The 19,938-nt window shown below is 40.3% G+C and overlaps 1 protein-coding gene across 1 annotated transcript in view; it reads right to left on the bottom strand.

Annotated features, from left to right (window-relative positions):
• Positions 1-19,938, bottom strand: part of LOC149282405 (receptor tyrosine-protein kinase erbB-4-like) — a 174,723-nt gene that overhangs the window by 74,491 nt on the left and 80,294 nt on the right. Inside the window, exons 5-9 of the mRNA XM_089498277.1 lie at positions 10,217-10,282; positions 6,998-7,116; positions 5,058-5,199; positions 4,086-4,199; positions 2,082-2,208 (exon numbers count right to left, since the gene is read on the bottom strand). Coding sequence (XP_089354403.1) covers positions 2,082-2,208; positions 4,086-4,199; positions 5,058-5,199; positions 6,998-7,116; positions 10,217-10,282 — 568 coding nt within the window. The remainder of the gene's footprint in view (positions 1-2,081; positions 2,209-4,085; positions 4,200-5,057; positions 5,200-6,997; positions 7,117-10,216; positions 10,283-19,938) is intronic.

Below are 19,938 nucleotides of genomic sequence, written 5' to 3'. Positions count from 1 at the left end.
TCATCACTGAATAAGGACAGAAAAAAACATAATTAAGCATAATTAAAATATTTACCTGTGGCTAATGTGGATAACTAATTATCAACTAATTGGTTTACTTTGCAACATCATCATTGCAGTAAGCAATTAGCAGTAGCATGGACATGCCATACTACATGCTCTGTGTTCCGCACAGGGTTAAATCACTCGTTCCTGATGCCCTCGCTTCACTAATCTGCATGGTGTCTCTACTATACACGAGAAATTAAACAGCAGGGGAAACGATCACTGTGGTATATTTGACTCATTGGTTACTTACCTGAATTTGAACATGCAGAGCTCTTAATTTGACAAAGATAAAACATTTTAAAGAGTTCTAGAAAATGAATTGCTTGTGAAAAAGCTTCTTAAAGATACCTTCGCCATTTGGGTATTCATACTCATACACTAAACAGACCAAAGTATTATATCACAAGATATAATCAGATATGGCTTCACAAATAATATTAGGATCTCTTCACATCGGCACCTGCACACATCTAAACCAGGATTTAAGGACATCTCGAACTATATCAGGAGCTGATCTTTTTGAAACCCGTGAGAACAGAAACTGCCGGCGTCCATATACTTATGACATAGAATGTAATTAGCCATTCATGGTCAAAAATATCTTTCTGGCCTGATTGTGACAAATCGCAAGCTGACTGACCCACTGTGTACAACCTGAACTTCAGTTTTTCACAACCTGAACATCAGTTTTTGGAAAGTTCATCATAGTACGGCACGAGGGGTCACTTCCCTGTCAGTTACTCCGGATACTCAATTCCCCACTCCTGCAGTCGTGTGTGAATGAAATGACGCATTAGTCCTCAAGGTCAAAAGATACATTACAAGGAGAAAACTAACTCTCCACTTGATTTCCGGATCAAGGTTTACACCCCAGGGCTCTGGTTTGTTCGAATTGTGGATTTTGTCACTTCCCTAGTGAGTTGGCCTGCCTAAAGCCCCAAAATTCCCACTGGGACCTGTCTATACCCTCGCACTTGCTCCACTTGTCACACCTCGTTACTTAATTGTAGATCAAATGCGCCTCCCAGCAGAGGTGTGCTAACAACATCTGTCCTTGCAAAGTTCTTCCAGGCAGAACACGCGAAGAGGCGTGACAGGGGACAATGCGGGATGAAAGCTTCTCCCAAGGGATAGAGCCGTTCGAGTGAAAGAGCTGGATATATTTCCTATCAGCATAACAATGATGACTTAAATTATACAGAGTCAGACATGAAATACAGACGTCTAACCAGGTCCTAAAGGTCCTTTAAACAGGCTGTTTTTTTCTTTTCCCTGGGCAATGTTTGGCTTACAAAACAAAAAAACTTTGAAAACACATTATCTCATATAAAAAGCCATTTGACAATATGCTACTTTGCTCGTCTCTCTAAAATGCATGTTTTCTAAGTGTCTGAACACAAATTTTTTTTTTATTTTTATATAACAAAACAATATATCATGTGGCCTTGGAGGAACAATCTTTCGGTGATTTAGCGCCATATATGTTCCTTATATATGTTTTGATAATTTTTTTGGGGGGTTGCATGCCCCAAACTTTGTAACTAATACTGATCCCTAAAACATAAAAAATCAGCCCAGTTCTTATTCACATTGCTTTACCAAGCAGAAAGAAGTTGTCAGTGTTGTGCATGCGACTTCAGAGCCCGTACTAAATACTGAAACCAGACTTTGTACAATGTTGGCTCAGCACCTCTTGAAAATCTGATAACCAAAAAGGATTTCAGATGTTAGTTGGTTGTAACACGTGTTCTCATATAAACATAGAACATGACGTCTTGGTTCAATGCTGATACACATTTAAGAAAACGTGAATAGGGTAAGCTGCCTGTACAGACAGGGGTGTAATGGAAGCCCTTAGATGGATTTCCATGTCTGTTTGTTCTAAAGAGAATCATGGGTCATTTGAAAAAAGACACTGCAAAATCTTCTGATGCTTATAACACAGCTTCATCCCAAAAATCGCCATTAATTATAACATTCTGTGTAACTAACATAAGGCACGTGTTCAACGCCTGCAAGGGATTCACGCTTACCCTTCTATTCCAGTGACGAGGAAGTGGAGGTTCCCGTTGATCTTGGTGCAGTTGATGAATTTGTCGATGTTTCTGGAGTCCACGGTCTGCGCAGACTGCAGAGAACCCGTCCCGATGCCGTCACACACTAGACAAAGCACAAGTGGAAAAAAGGGTCTTAGTGTGCTTTATTCCCTTAAGCAAGAGTTTGAAATGATGCATTATACGTGGGCCTTTTGCAAGAAACTAGGATGAGTTAATATTGCGTAATGCAAAATTTAGTAAGGTGATTTTCAAAAACTCTTAACACTTTAATTATTCATTATTCAGGGTTACCTCAGCTTTTTCTACAACAGAAGCTCATTGATGTTGACAATCCTACATCCTACTAGATAGTGATGACAGAAAAGTACCAATTGGCCCTTCTAGTCTGTCCTATTTCAATCCTGTTTTATTTATTGATTCTTAAGGATAACTATATCCACATCCCAGACTTTCTTGAGTTCCTGTACAACTTCCACCCCTAAGCTTGAGTTGCCGGTAAATTGATGGGAGGTGAAGGGTGTGAGATGAAATTTTTCATCTTAACTCATCTGCAACTCATTGTTTAGTGGATGAGCTCTATTGAATGCTTAGAAAATACTGCTTAAAATTATTTTTATACCCAATATTTGAAACACATTGGTGGCATTCCTGAAAATATTGGTTGTTTTGGCCAGGAAAGTCTTACTTTTCAGTTAGAATTGTATAACCTATTTGATCTTTCTTCTAAATCTAATAATGTCACAAACAAAAAAAAATCCATCAACTGATTATCTATCTTCTGGCTTCAATGGGCCGGATTCAATGCTGACAGTAACTATATCACCAAGTAATTAACCCTTCCATTACTGCAATAGTAAAAAAATATTGATAATAAAAAAAAATCTATTTTTAGTTATTGATCTGGGGCGGTACATCTCTGGAATTAGTTTTAACTTAATTCCGGGGGTTTTCTGTCCCAGTCTATACGAGGATCGCTATTCAGTTCTTGGTGATAGATTCACCTCCAGCATTAAATGCAGCCTGACGCGTCTAAACTTGTAAAGACATAATTTGCACATTGTACTTAGGGAACAGCCATGCACAAGATGGTAATGCTTCAGGAATAAACTAATTCTAATAGAAATAATGCTTCTGAATTGTTAGTTTGTAAATATTTCTCCAGCCAGACTTATATAATTAGCACTTGCAGCTTGTTTATAGCCAGAAATAATTACAAGGCAACTTTATTGCTGAATTCCCTTTTCGAGCATGAACGAGGCATACATTCTCATGTCTTATATGAATTAAAGAGTTAAGCCTTCCCGTCAGGTCTGATTGTTTTCAGTCATATTAATATTGTTCTGTGCGCTGTTGCAAGTTTTCTTGCATCTTCCTCGGAAACCCTACATTCACACTAATGGGGTTGCAATTTACAACTCCCCAGGGTGCAATTTCTAACTGAAAGAGTTAGATGCTCTATTCCCTCTGTAATCACAAACATCTTGCCATCTGTCACTTAAATAGCTATGTGTTTCTTTTATTTCCCCTTAAACAAATATGGCTGGTGCGTTGGGTCTCAAGATGCGAACACGGAAAGTGTTTTCGTACCAAATTGTGCGGTTAACTAGCTATGCTGCTGTTCAGCGTCTGATGTCTCGTGTGCCACAAGGCATTTTCTGTTAAGGGTTAAGGTAGATGGACCTTGTGTGCCCAGTTCTAAATTAGAATGTTAGAACAAGAGGTCATAATCTAAAACTAGAAGGCCAGAGGCTTAGATGTAATGTAAGGAAATTCTACTTTATTAAGAGGGTGGTAGATAAGATTAATAGCCTCCCACAGAAAAGGCAGAGGCTAACATAGTCAGGGAAATGCATGGGACGGCATATGGCGAGACCAAGGATTGATTAAGGTGTGGTTCCTCATATCTGGGCAGACTAGATGGGCTGATTGGTCTCCAAAACATTCTATAAACCCATTCTCAGAGACTCCTTTGTGATGCACCTTTTGGACAAATGCCCGCACAAGGTTTGCACATCTTGATTCCATTTTCTTCTACTTCCATCTTATTGCTGGGACATGCACGTACACAAGAGCTATCATCTACCACAAAGTTATCTGTAGACAAAGAAAGGAACAGGTTAATTTCATGAAACTCAATTTACTGATAATAGGTGAAACGAGAGAATATCCTCCAAGTTAATAAAACGGATATGCATGACTCCCAATTAAGCAGGCCGAGAAATGTTATCATTCTTAAAAACTTCCCAAACAAGAAAATGTTCATCTTGGTTATAGACTAAAATGAACTTCATTCTCCATAAGAGAATTAAACAACGCAAAAGACTCATCAATTATGGGGAAACTCTTATATAACACAAGTTAAGGAGTACTCAACTCAGAGAAAGTCTGAATTGCAGAAGAATTAAGTTTCCAAGTGCAGCATCCCAAACACAAATCAAGTGTTTTTAAGATGCAACCCACTTCCCAAGAGGTTCTGAACCTAGAGTTTAACTAAAACTTGGAGCTTATTTTTTGAAAAGGAGCTGATTACTCAATAAAAAGTGATACTATCTTTTAACCAATCAGGCAGGCCTTTTATACATGAAGTTTATGTTACGTGTTATGATCTGTGATGTTCAACATGGGGATTTAAAGATGGATGTTATAACCCTGCTTTTGCACCCCTCAATGCAAAAGTATTTTTCAATGTAGCATATAAAATAGATGTATTCTGCATGGTGATGTCATAAATTGGAAAGGGCTAGTATATTTTAAATACATTTTCATATATATATATATATATATATATATATATATATATATCATCCTCTACATACTAGATACTAGCTTGTATTTGTTACAAACAAAATTGTGTAAAATCAATTCAACCCTGATCTGCTTCTTCAGACAGTGGTTATTACCAAAAACTGACAATTAGGCTACAAATAATATATCTTATTGTGTTGGACTCACGTGGGCATCTGTTGACACAGAACGCTCCGTATGTGTACTTGGCTTTGGGGTTCTGTTCCAGCTGAAAAGCGGTTGGATTGTAAATGTTGGGCTGAGGACATTGAGTAACACAGGCGCCACTGTCATTAAATTTCATACAGGCCTATGAGAGAAGAAGAGAGAATGAGATGTGCAATTTATTACATTGAGATACTGCAATGTGAAACGTGCTCCATGTTTGCACAATGAAAAAACAACTAGTTTATATTATTTCCTATTATGTGCGCAGCACCTGTAAAATTGTCCTGTGAGTCTGTGTCCCCAACGAACCCAGCAACCAGTCCCGCCGTTCTTGAGTTTAACTAACAGAAGGAACACAGAGTCTTTGCATTGGAATAAAAAGGGAGGTGACATGTCTGCCAAGTGCCCTCTACAGAGAAATGTTCCGATTTTTTTTCTTTCTTTCCAAAAACGCAGCCAGCAAAAATAAATATTTTGTTGACAGTGGTTGACAGGAGCAGGCTAAGGAACATTACTGCTGACAGCGGTTAATAGTTGATGCTGCCTATATTTCCACTGAACACACTAATGATCTGTACTTCAGAGGGTTGGCTGGCTGCTCTCCTACGCCACCCGTTTAAATTCCAGCTGGGGATTGAAACTACCAATTAGGAAATGGGGCTGACATTCTTTTCTATTGAATTTGCACAGGGGGAGGTTATCATTTCTACAAGAGAAAAACCTAGGGCTGACGTCTCCTGGGGAAGCTAGGAAGCTCACCCTCCCACCCTTCTCAAGCCTACAGTCAACTCCTTAAGAACACTTTTTTGTGTTGAGCGTAGAGTGGTAAAGAAAGTTTGCATCTATATTTGGTGCACAGAGTTTGGAAGACTATGGACCTGATACAGTATCCTATATGAATGTATATATAGTATTCATGGAATACCCTTGACAGGACAAAAAGAGAAGTGGATTCTCCTAAACGTTGCTCAAAATTTGGAACTGCATAACACAGCAGTACATCTTGACGTGTTGTCGTACTGTCTCCATCAGAGTAATGTCACAAGGCAGAACATCTCTGCTGTCCAAAAGTATGACATAATCACAGAATGAAAAAAGAACGACTAAGCAGTGCTTAAGTGGTAAGTTCAGATCAGTAATAATACAATTAAATATTTTCTAGCTGCCAAAACCCACTAAATCAGCTATCCAAGCAACAGATGTAATTGGTGCCAGCCTTAAATAATCTAAGTTACCCCAATGAGCCTTTAAGAGTTTATAGACCTTGCCCAATACCCTGAATTTCCAGTGGCATATTCTTCTGTGCTACTCTTTCTTTATATACTGACACACATTAGAAAATAGAGATGGCGGCAAATGGTGCTGCCTTAGGCTAGGCCTAGGACAGCGGTGGAGGTAGATAAACCACTGTGCTCTAAAAGCACTGCAGAGCCCCACATTTTACCCTTGGTTCTATGTTGGGATACAGAGGTTTCGTGTGATTTTGGTCTTCAAACTGAAAATGCATTTAGTTGTATAGTTTAGTTGGACTTGGAAGGCATGGCCCTGTACGTCACTCAAATATTCCTGGAAGTGCAAAGGACTTTCTCAAAAGAAGTTTAAAAGAAAATAGTGGTTTATGAAGCAAATGTAAGGGATTCTAAGAGGCAGTGCTAAAAGGCAATTTTTAATCCTGCAAAGTGTTCTTAAAGCCAAAAATCATATGCATTAGCACAAAAGTATCTCCAAATTCTTATTTGTAAAACTCATAAAATCTGGCAGGACTAATGCAGGCTGATGGGTAATGTGAGCAGGAATGGTCGGAAATTTATGAAAGAGCGAAACAGAGGGCTGTGTTTAGGGGGAAATGGATGAGGAGACCGATTTCTCAGGAATTAAAATATTAAATCACTGGATGAGAGAGCTACAGTGGGTGGAAAGACAAATTACACGCAACGTACAAAGCAGTCTGTGTCTCTGGGTCCTGTACAGCCTCCGGCACATTCTCTGTGACAGCAGTCGCTAACGTAGGACCCGTAGCAACGGCCATCACACTGCTCAGCACACACCGTCTTCGTCACTAGAAGAGAGAGCAGGAGAAAAATGTAGCCTTATAATGACATAAGCTGTATGCTATATACACAAACCAGAGCTGATCTGGATGAAACTGGGTACTAGGATGGGTACAAAATTGTTGAACTGTTACATTTAATTCACACTGGAAGGGCTGTAGTATCACAGACCCTGGCATGGGCTTAACTGTGGCCATAGGCCCTAAACTCTTATGCTACCCAGTATATAATCTCAATGTGACACAGATGTCAAGTGTGTATACGCTGGTGTTCTCAAGGTGTTATTGGCCAAAAAGTTATAATGCTACCTTTTATACATGGCAGACGGGAGGGAACAGAACTCTGCCACAAAAAAGTATAACAAATCCCTACTATGGTGCTATCTTTGCAAAACCGGCAGTAGTGGCTGATTTTAGACACCTTATGAGTGATACCTGTAAATTATGCTTTAAAAGGAAGATAAATGCAATAGCTTGCTCCTAGACCCTGATCCAAGACAATTTTTACAGGCAATTTTGGTGCAAAGAGGTAAAAAACAATCACCATTTCCACCAGTTCAGCTTCAGCTTGGAGTCTTTAGCCAAATGTGATGTGTTTTATTGGGTCAACACAGACTAAGATTTAGAAAGAAATCCATTTTTGGGACCTCAACGGTATCTTCTTCAGATAAAGAGAAGAAGAGATCTATGAGGTCCTGAAAGCTTATGTGATGGTACATCATACTCTTTACTGGTCAAAAAAAAGACTGTCTTTTTATTAAACCAAGGCAGCTATATCCTTTTCCCGATCAATTTATACATAACTACTAAATCTTGTCATATTTCGACTGTTGAAGTGCCAACTGGCATGTAGATGTCAGAAGTTTTTGTATATGGTGTTAAAGTTGTTGTAGTTACATGGCATATTAAGTAAAATAATGAAAAAAATAACAAGTAAGGAATCTGGCAGATGTGGGTATATGTGTTGTAAGTAATTGACAGCAGGCAGATCCATCTTGGTTGTTATTGTAACAAATTCATTAACAGTCAAAAATAAATACTGTCAAAACGTTGCTTGGTTCTTTTGATTTTCATTTACTATTTAAACAGATGGTAATTTGTTTCTGGCACAGGCTGATTCGAAATATTAGCCCTGAAGTGTACCAGAGTATGAAAGGGTTGGCTGTTTTCTATCTCTCCCTCTCTAGGTTTTACTTATATAAGGTGACAAGCTTAATGACAAAAATATGACACTGACACAAACAGCCCCCACAATCTTTCGCATTTGTAGGTGTTGTTAGAGCCTCAGCTTCTGGAGCATACTGCCCCCATATGGACAGGGTGTGTTTTGTTTATGTGATCCATGTAACTCAGTAAGCTTTGCAAGCCCACGGTATAGGAACATATTTCAGTATGCTGATCTGTCACTCATATAATGTTCCCTTCTGTGCATCCATATGTCTATAAGATACATATACTTATATAGTAAAACAAATGTACATAACACTTTCATGTGATGTAATAGATAGATGTCTATTTTCCCAAAGCTTAGTGCTGATCTTTAGTAGGATCACACTAGGTAGACACCAACCCTCTCCAGACAATCCTGTTTCTTTTTACGAACAACCCAGTTGCTATTAGGAATAATGTGCCCTGAGTTTAATTTAAGGGACATTAATGTCTTTTTCTGCAGTCCAGCTAGAGAATAATTTCTGCTTCTCAATATACATCAGGCCTTATAGCATATGGGCATTCATGGGAACTCTTTGGGTTTGACCCAGAGTCTCCAGGGTCAAGGACTCCTTCTCTGAGTCTCCTGGTAAGCTTCCTCTTTCTCCAGGCAGGGAAGCAGCACTTCATGCCATTTTTTCCCTTCTACTGCCTGCCCAATTAAGACTGTCTGGGGTAGCCCCACCCTACAAAGGCTAGCTCCACCTTCACACACAATTAACCCTGTCCTTTACAAAACTACGCCCACTAAAGAGGGAGATATCCAGACAGCCTACCCTGGTAAGTTCCCAGGTATGTACATGGCATATCACAGGGATTAAGCAGATAATATAGGAAATGTTTACTGATGATATACAATAGGGTTAGAAATATCAGACCTACATATAATATATAAAAGAGGTTAAGGGACTACAATAGAATGATTCAGTGTACTGTCCGAATGTGGGAATTTATCCATTAACGGCTTTCAGATTTTTGGATTAATAGGTTTTTGCAACATTCAAAACTGGCATGTGCAGAATATTAATAAGCCTTGAGAAGCAATGCTTCAGTGCAAGGAATTCCCGATTCTGCAGTAGGGACCTTGGGGGAAATTAACCCATTTACACTGGACTGCTTCTCTTAATTTTACATGTTGTCCAAGAACTGTTCCGACCCTTAGCAGCCGAGTCAGTGGACAAATTAAATCAATAACAGAGACTTATGAACATGCAAAGTTATTAGTGCAATATACAAATTTTAATTAAAGAAGCTGCTTGCCTGCGGGGAGGGGGTCCAGCAGCCCCTGATTGATTTAGTCTGCTGTTTCAGCAATTTCGATTTCTTGTGCACCAAATCCCTGTTAGATTTCCTCCATCCTAATCTGATGTTAACGGGGTGGTTCTCTCTTTACAATACAGTATACCGTATGCAGTTGTGAGTTAATCTGCTTCACCAAAGGAAACTAGATCATATATCTGGATCTTAGACAAAGGTCATATGTCCCACCTTACTCCATAAGTAACTTTTTGAGTGACCCCTGAATTTGTCCCAATGATATAATCTTATGAATAATAATTTCTTTATTTATTTATTTATGGATACACTTGCGGGACTGGCAGAATACCTATTGGCATCTAAAATGTAAATCTGGCCCTAAATGCAACAGCAGATGAACCTCAATTCCCTGCTAGATTGATCATATAATGAGCATTATTGCATTGCAACAACAATGTATAGGTGCTGCTGATGAGTGTGGGGCGGTTATCATGTGAGTGAATTCAAAAGATGCAAATGGTGGAGAGCTCAGTTGGACAGTCAAAATCGTGACAATCCGGTGCAAAGTGGAACAATTTGGTGGCATACATTAGATGTATCTCTATCTCAGATTAATTCATAAAGAAATAGCATTGCTACTTACACCTCTGGCAGTGGCGCTCTGTTGGTCCCCAACAGCGTCCAGTGCAAGACTTGTGACATCTCCCACCTGCAATGCAAAGGGGTAATCAAACTTTGTTTGATCCTAAAACAATTGAAATGGTTACCAAATAAAAAAAATATACCAGGAAACATAAACCTACCCAATTTTGATACCCCCTTTGACAAGGAAAATTACTGAATATATTATCTTTTTTGTGCATGATATTCTTTGCAGGCATATGTCCTTTTTTTAGCCTTGTTCAGCATTGTTAATTTTTTTTTTTACCTGTACAATTTCTGAGTTAAGTAAACAAAACCCCACGCAAGGGATCAGGCCCGGACTGGCCATTGGGTGGGCCGGGCCGGATTGACTTAGGGGCTGATGGAGCTGCAGCTCCAGGCCCCTACCTTAAAATAGGCCCAGTCAGGACCGAACTGACTGGGCCTATGCGGTCTCTACGGCCGCATTAACGCAGGGCATAAGGGGCACCTGCCCCTTAAGCCCGCCGCAACTGCGACCGGGTCCGCCACTCTAAGGGGTCGGGAAGCCGGCCACAGTTGCTGCTTGCTCCGGCAACAAGGTAAGTAGGGTGAGGGAGGGGGGGTGCAGTGAGAAGGGGCAGAGGGGGGGTTAGATAGTGAGAAATGGGGAGAGGGGATAGATAGTGAGAGGGGGTACATAGTGAAAAGGGGTACATAGTGAAAAGGGGGAACATAGTGAGAAGGGGCAGATAAGATGGGGAGAGGGGGTAGTGTGAATGCGTATGAGAATGAATGAATGAATAAATGTGTGGATGAATTGTGTGAATGCGTATGACAATTAATGAATTCATGTGTGGATGAATTGCTTGAATGATTTGTGAGACTGCATTAATGAATGTGTTAATGATTTGTGTGAATGAGTAAATGCAAAGATGGTACATGAAGGGTGGGCTTTAACAATAAATAAATAAATAAATATGGGCTGCTCGGGCTTAAATGCCCGGGCCTATTTTTTGTCCCAGTCCGGGCCTGCAAGGGATTATTGCAAGCCATGCATTTTAACTCAACATTCTTGTTTTTCTAGATATCCAGCATTGATTGCACTGGATTAGGTTTTTAAAATTAAACATAGCAGAAATACTTTACCATTACTAAATCTTATCTGTGAAAAAATGTTATACAAGAGAGCTTGACCTTAGACCCACTGAGTCCCCTTAGGACGTACCTGTGCGCCCTTAAAACTTGCAGCAAGAAGCCCATTAGGATGTTACATAGGATAGGTACATCTTGTCTTTGTTGAAGTGGCAGGGACATCTCCCCCACACCGGTACACTCATTCAAGGAATGCCTGGTCATGCAATCAGCCACCTGCTGACACCCACCGGAAGTTCACTTGAGGACAGGAGAACCTCAGCAGGGTCTTTCTAGATCCTACTCGGCTCCCCTATTGCCCCCCCCTGCTTACTGATACTAATAATATTAATAATAATAATAATCTTTAATGCTGGTCTATGGAGTGCTGCTTGATGATCACATTGTAATCTTGCAACCCTCAGAATGATAGGGAGAATAATTGTTTCTCTCCCGAAATCCCAAAAAATTTAAAAAAATAAAAAAACTAATAAAAAGAACTTAAGGGAAAAATATAAATGAAATAAACAAAGAGTAAATAAAACTGATTGAGAACCCAGTGATGTCACCATGACATCGCTGGCATAAAAAATGTATGAGAGCTCCCCTCAAAGGAATCTCGAGCCATACTGTACTGGGGACAGTGCAAAAACAAAACAACAAACAAAAGTAAAATTATAATAAAATATATATAAAAAAATCTTCTTAAAGAAATAATTCTTCTTACTCCCCTTTTAACTACTTGACCTGTATTTTATAGCAACCCATTGTACAGCTCTGCGGAATATGATGGCGCTATATAAAAAAATAACTAATAATAATATTGTCTGTCAACAACGTATAACCCGCATAAAGCTTCCACTTTCAAACAGTGCTGAAGTGATCTTAGCTGTGTATAATTTCCTGTCACAAGGCCATCTGGTTATTTCGATAATAACTGATTATACCATAATGCAAAATCATTTCTGTCTAACGGGATAGGGTGGAGAGAAGGGGGGTGGGGAAAAGAGGTGCGGGGGAGGCTCCATCTGGCTCAAATAATACAACTCTAATCAGTAATAATGATAATTATTATTAGGAAGCTACTGGAACCCACTGCACCGCTTAATGACTCTAAATTGATTTATAACAAAAGCAATTGAGGACGACTGCCTAGGAAAACACCAGGTCCACTAGTACTTCATCAGAAGGGCAGGGAGCGCTCACTCTTGAAAAACAGCCAAAATGTTTGCTACAAAAATAAGTCTATTGAGGCAGTTTAAAGGCTCGTTAAATACCACTAGTTGTTCATCACAGTGGTATAATGGGGGATAGTGAGGACATCTTTGCTCCCCTGGCGGTCCATGATAGCAGTAAAAGTGGTTGTTAGACTATAATGCTATACCTAAGGCACTCTTAGCCAGTGCCTGTCTGAAACCAACCTGGATTATAAATACCCTTTTTTCCCTCGTTCATACATATGATACATATAATGAATGCCAGATACACTGATCAACCATAACATTTTGACCACCTGCCTAATATTGTGTAGGTCCCCCTTTTGCCGCAAAAACAGCCCTGACCCGTTGAGGCATGGACTCCACTAGACCTCTGAAGGTGTGCTGTGATATATGGCACCAAGACGTTAGCATGAGATCCTGTAAATTGCGAGGTGGGGCTTCCATGAATGCTTCCTGGTGCCATGTGTTCTCCAAGTAAGCGACACACCCGGCCATCCACGTGATATAAAAGAAAATGAGAATTTTTCATCAGATTAGGCCACCTTCTTCCATAGCTCCGTGGTCCGGTTCTTATGTCCATTGCCCATTGTCAGGCAGTGGACAGGGGTCAGCATGGACATCCTGACTGTTCTGCGGCTATGCAGCCTGATCTATAACAAATTGTGATGCCTATGACCCTGTCGCCAGCTCACCACTTTTCCTCCAGGAACCCCCCAGAGCTGCCGTTTTGGAGATGCTCTGACCCAGTCATCTAGCCATCAAAGTCGCTCAGATCCTTACGCTTCCCATTTCTCCTGCTTCTAACACATCAACTATGAGGACGAAATGTTCACTTGCTGCCTAATATATCCCACCCAGTGACAGGTGCCATGATAACAAGATTATCAGTGTTATTCACTTCACCTGTCAGTGGTCATAATTTTAGGGCTGATCGCTACGGTATATATATATTCATCTATAACAACAGAACTGAATCTGGACCTAATATATTTTTATCCCATTAGTTTCCAATGCAATCTATGATATATTTGTCTCTGGTACTGATTCCATTCCAGTAGGCAAAACTCACTGTATATTAATTAGACTTGGGCACCAGGGGGCTCTTCGTGTTCGTCTTCGTGCTCGTCTTCGGCAAAAAAAAAACTTCGTATTCCGCGAATATTCGCCTGGTCCTGTCTTCTCTTCGGGCGAATATTAGCGGACATTCTTCGTGTTTTCTTCGTTTTCCCCGGTTAAGGGGTTAAAACGGGGCTAAAGCCGCTCTGGCGCCAGGAGTTTAAATGTCCGTATGGGCAACTCTATTGGTCGTCAGCAGGGGGCTCGTCTGCCATTGGTTGATGGCAGACAAGCCCCCTGCTGGCGACCAATAGGGTCGCTCGTACAGACTGTTAAACTCCTGGTGCCGTAATTGTCCGGCAGATCCCGCTGGGCTCCCTGTTCTATCAATTATTAACTGATAGAACAGGGAGACCAGTGGGATGTGCCGGGTAAGTTGCAGCATTGGGGTTTTAAAAGTCTGCACGAGCCACTCTGTTGGTCGCTCGTGCAGACTTTTAAAACCCCAATGCTGCAACTTACCCGGCACATCCCACTGGTCTCCCTCCGTGTTTAATTAATTAAATGTCCGTACGAGCGAACAATAAAGTCGCTCGTACGGACATTTAACTAATTGAACAGGGAGGGAGACCAGTGGCATCGGCAGGGTAAGTTGCAGCATTGGGGTTTTAAAACCCCAATGCTGCAACTTACCCTGCCGATGCCACTGGTCTCCCTCCCTGTTCAATTAGTTAGTCTGTGCCGGGTTAAATGTCCGTACGAGCGACCAATAAAGTTGCTCGTACAGACATTTAACTAATTGAACAGGGAGGGAGACCAGTGGCATCGGCAGGGTAAGTTGCAGCATTGGGGTTTTAAAACCCCAATGCTGCAACTTACCCGGCACATCCCACTGGTCTCCCTCCTTGTTCAATTAATTAAATGTCCGTACGAGCGAACAATAAAGTTGCTCGTACGGACATTTAACTAATTGAACAGGGAGGGAGATCAGTGGCATCGGCAGGGTAAGTTGCAGCATTGGGGTTTTAAAACCTCAATGCTGCAACTTACCCGGCAGATCCCACTGGTCTCCCTCCCTGTTCAATTAGTTAGGGGTTAACTTTGTTTTTTAAAGGGTTAAGGGGCCGTGCAAGTGAGCCTATTGGTCACTTGCACGGCCCTTTAACCTATGGATTTCCGCTCCCGTTAACCCCTTCGATGCTGTGTTAGATAACGCAGCATCGAAGGGGTTAACGGGAGCGGAAATCCATAGGTTCGCTGTCAGGGGTTACAAAGACCGTGCGAGTGAGCCTATTGGTCACCTGCAGGGTCTTCCTCTGGCATCAACCAATTGGTTGATGCCAGAGGAGGTCCCTGTAGGTGACCAATAAGCTCATTTGCACTGCCCTGTAACCCGTGACGGTGAACCTGCGGATTTCCACTTCCGGGAACTGCCGCGAAGCCACGGTAAGTTAGAAGAGGGGGGGAGAATGGTAGACGAAGACGAAGACAATCACGAAGATCTTCGTGGTGTGTGTCTTCGTCTTCGCCTACGTTTTACCGCCGCCGTCTTCTCTTCGGCGTGTCTTCGGAACGAACACAAAAACGCACTCTTCGTGTTCGTTTCCATGTTCGCCCGAAGACGAATGCACAAGTCTAATATTAATCTTCTCTTTTTGTAAACTAGAAATTACAGGAAATCCTAACTTTTGATATTACTCCCATTTATCTCATCTGTGTTACATAGGGTGTTATATTACTGTAAAGATTTGGACATGCTGGTATCACTATGCCATTGTCACTTATATAGTAACTGAACTTTCAGTGAAGGAGTTAACTGAATATTCGGGAGAATAGTACAAGATATTTTCAATCTTCATACAGGGAAAGAAAGTTAATACGGTAAAAGTTTTAAACAAATCAAAATAAGATCCAGAAAAGAACACAAAAAAAAAAAAAACAGACCTAGCCTAGCTGAATGAAAATGTCATTTTAGCAAGAGAATGGAGGATGAGTATTAAGGGGCTGAAAGATAGCATTTTACATGGAAGCTGCTCGTCTAGGCCTTCCGGCAACGCTTTGCCTGTCCTTGTATTACATTCCCGATTGTAATTCTACAGATTCATTGCCTTCTCTTTGTGAATCCAGGAGGAAAAAAATAAAGGAATTATTCACTATCCTTACCTTTTCTGTGTTTATCTTCTGATCGCTCAAGCTGCTAGAAGGTTCATTTTCAAAAATGTGTGCAAATCTCCTAATTTGTGTTTCTTGACTATACCACCTCCCAAAATCTGTGATAGCACTCAGCCATACAACACTGAATCGCAGGCTGAATTAGCATACAATGGACTGTCTCTGGCGTATAAGAAAAATTTTAAATGCCGCGTATGTATACAATATGCTCAAAAACACCAATACACATGCATATAATGTGTACTCCTTTCTGCGCTGAAACTCAATAAATCCATTCCTTCGCTGGAATCTGATATAATCGATTATGTAATATAGTGCCTTACTACGGGGAATTCAAATTATATTGTGAATTACCGATCTATATCAACAGAAAGCTGAAATAAAAACGACATTACTTCACACAGCTCACTTTCTACAATGCCGTTATAAGGTCTCAGGAATGTATTAATTTACATGCGTAAATTAAACAAAGTGCCAATACCAGCCATGTGCACATACATGCAATGTGACAACACGGAAAAGAGCCAAAAACAGAAGGTCTTTGGAAAAAAGGTCTCAACCTACTGTCAGCATGCTCTAATGCTCCCATCTGTCTTTTGGATATTGAAATGACACGCGGAAGACACCTTGACCTTAACTTTAGAGACAGCGTAAAGGAATCATTCGTTATACACTGTTTCATGTTTACTAAGTGGTTTAAAGGCATACACGCTTTCCCTGGCTGCACATGTTTCAGTAGATCTATTTCATGAAAATGAGTTTGTTAAAAGAGAATACCATTTCTTCTCATGAAAAGTTTTGACAGTCACAAATTTCCTATTACGATGACTCTGTGTAGTATATACAGTATATACATTAGTCTGGTATCTTAAGGACTGTAGTTCAACAATGAGATGATACTATATCAACCAGGGTTTTTGGCTATAAAACACATGGGTATAGTTTTCGGCTACTAAGTACATGGGCCTTTGTTCGGCTCCGTCTGTGAAATCATGAGAGCTATGGTATGGGTAAAAATTGTATATGCAATATTATGGAATAAACTACAGTCTAGTATTATATCGTGTGGACCTATGTCTAGTATGTTACATTATGGATTAAGGATGGTAAGGGTGGTATACCTGTTTCTATACATGTGTTTAATATGAAGGTCTCTCTGCACAAGTTCAATAAAATGCAACCATAAAATGTTCTTGAAGTCCATTATTTTCCATTCTCCTCAACCCCTACCAGAAAACATGAACATTACACGCAGAGTGTGGATGAAAAAATATATAGGTAATTTGAAAACTGGTATGCAGGACACCTTTCTTCTGTCTCTTCTTTCCTCATTGTGAGTATAGAAGAGATCCGCCTTCTGGGTGTCTCGAGATCTGGTAATAGACCATTTCACTGATTCAGATTTGCAAACGCTGCCTTCAATAGAAGATCTGACAGCTGAAAAAATCCTGATTTTTTATTCTCATTCTCTTGTTATGATTTCTTTTCTGCTTCTCATGTTTGACCACTGTTGCTGCTGCTGCTCCTGCTCATAAGAACAGCAAATTTAATTTTTCCAAGATTCAGACAATTTCTGTACATCTCACGCCTCTGCGAAGACATGGGGCAGCACAGTAAAGGCTACAATAACCAACACACACACAAAAAAAAGTACATTACCTTTGAAGGACATAATTAAGTAGGATTGAGTCCAGACTGACCGACAATTCAGCCTTGATTTAATGTGCTCCCAAGCTGGGAGATACGTGCAGGCATTATTGCTGTTACTTTGCAATTTTGTGAGCAGTTGGGGTTTGTTCTGCTTTGAAATAAGCTTTCTCTCGATAGTTTAGTTATTCATGGGATTTAATCTCACACGTCAGCATCTGCCATTAGCTGTTTATAATGGTTCCTTCTTCTATGCTGAGGTTTTATAAAGCAAGAAGTACCCTGTCTTTAGTTTTACAATACATACACGAAACATGCACAAAAAAATAATAAAGTTCTTTATTTTTTACTTTTAAATACATTTATTGTTGAACTCAAATAGTGCGAAAATATTTCTAATCGATCAATGCACCTTCTTAAATATAGGCATTCTGTGTTCAGAAAGTTTTAGATTTAGGGGTGGCTCCCAACCAAGTATTTTTTTCCCTGCCAATGTGACACGTATCCCATATATAATTTGCTTCCTTATGAATACCAGTAGTGGCTTATAGTGAAGAATCCCCGAAGCCCTGCTAGAAAAAAAACCTTTGGGTACATGTGATAGAGGCTAAGAAATCTTATTACTGGTACACTGGTATTTAACATACACCAGCAAGGATGGCTCCACCAAAAAGGTGCCGAGCTGGAGGTTCAGGTTGGGTACTGGGATATAAAGCAAGTATATGCAGCATCGTTCTATAGTCAACATTTGAAAGAAAATTCCAGGGACACCTTCTAGCACAGCTATGAAAAACGTACTTGCCCAACTCACATAATTACCACAATTTAACTCCATCTAGTTATTATGGTGCATATTATATCACCAAGTTCACAAACTGACTTGCCATTGCACCCACATGACTTTATCCCTCCTCTTTATCTCTCCTATTCTTTTCCCATCCCTATCTCTCTTACTATCTCCCCATCAACCTTTTTCTCATTATATCCTCCCTTTCTCCTTGTCTCTCTCTTTTCTCTTTATCTCTCATCCCCATTTTCTCTGATTATAATCTACCTCACTTTCTCCCCAATCTCTTACCTTTCTCCCTCTGCTGTCTTCTTTTTAAGTCCTGTGCCCCAGGTTGTGGTTGGTTTCTTCAGACCTCTGCTTCAGTGCTCTCCTGCTGTGTGCATGGCTTCCATGATGTCATATCCCAGTGATAAGCATCAATCCCCGGGACACAGTGTTAGGGAGTACTAAAGCAGAAGTCTGAAGAACAGAGCTCGGGGAATCTGTTGGCGCTTTATAAATAAAGTATAATAATAATAATGTGGGAGAGGTTGGCAAAGGAAGATAGGGAGACATTGCGAGAGAGAGACTGAGAGCATGTGAGAGAGAGAGAGAGAGAGAAAGCATGAGTAAAAGCATGAGAAAGTGTGTGAGAGAGCGTGAGTGAGAGAATGAGAGTGTGAGTAAGTGAGACTGAAAAAGCAACACAGTGACAGACTGAGATAAAGACATACTGTATCTTTTACACATATAAATAAGGCAGGTACCCAGCAATTACACTGTATTTCATTAAACTGTAAATCTAAACATATGTATAGTGTTAATGATTTTTATGGAGTGGAAAAATGAGGGATATGGTGGCATAAGCCACATCAACACAATTCTATTAAAACATATTTATTTTTACCAATGAACTAAGCCAAACAGTTTTGGGGGGTTATCCATCTATGCGTGTATGTTTTTTCTAGGCTTAGATAAAATACAAGCACTGAGTAAGTATGGTTCTAACCACTGTTACTAGTTTACTTCAGGATATCCACTCTTGCAAGGAAAAGATGGCAACCCTACTCATGCCCACTTTCCCCGTGCTCCCTGTTCCCTTCATGCCTAAACCCTCAAACCACTAAACACTGTCCCTAGTTGGCCCCAGAAGAGGAAGAAGAGGACTTCTGAGTAGTCATCCTAGTATGTTATGCCCCTCAAGCCTGCTAGTAGTTGTGTTTTTAGTGTTGGATCAGATTACATCATATTTTGTAACCCTACTTAGAGCTGCCATTCCAGAGTACACTGAAATGTCAAATTGGGAGAGCCCTTGTATTCAAATTGACCTGGGAAGCAATTGCCCCCTTGCCACCCTGTCCAGCCCATGGCAATTACCTCCAAAAACTTGTTTCATAACGAGTGCGCTGGGATGAAATTCCGCTTCTGAACGTAGGAAAACATGCAATAATAAGCCTTTTTAAAAATGAACGAGGCTGCGCGGTGCAGAATTATAACATAAGGGAAAACGAAAGGCTGCTAGTGTCAAGAAATATTTGCTAACATAGAGAAAATAAAATATTATTGGAGAAGCTTTTAGAATGAATCCTGTGCATACAGACCTGTACCATATATGAGAAGCAAAGGGACACAAAATGGGGAAGGTTTTGTGTCTCAACGGTGATTGTTAGGAAAGACAAGGGACTTATCACATTATTAGTCCTTTATGTCAGACACATCAGTAGATATCTTCTAGCTGTGAATCAC

This window comes from Sceloporus occidentalis, unplaced genomic scaffold, assembly GCF_023333645.1.
Source record: "Sceloporus occidentalis isolate IW3139 unplaced genomic scaffold, rSceOcc1.0.p SCAF_117, whole genome shotgun sequence".
Taxonomy (NCBI): domain Eukaryota; kingdom Metazoa; phylum Chordata; class Lepidosauria; order Squamata; family Phrynosomatidae; genus Sceloporus; species Sceloporus occidentalis.
This window is presented reverse-complemented; position numbering and strand designations above follow the sequence as displayed.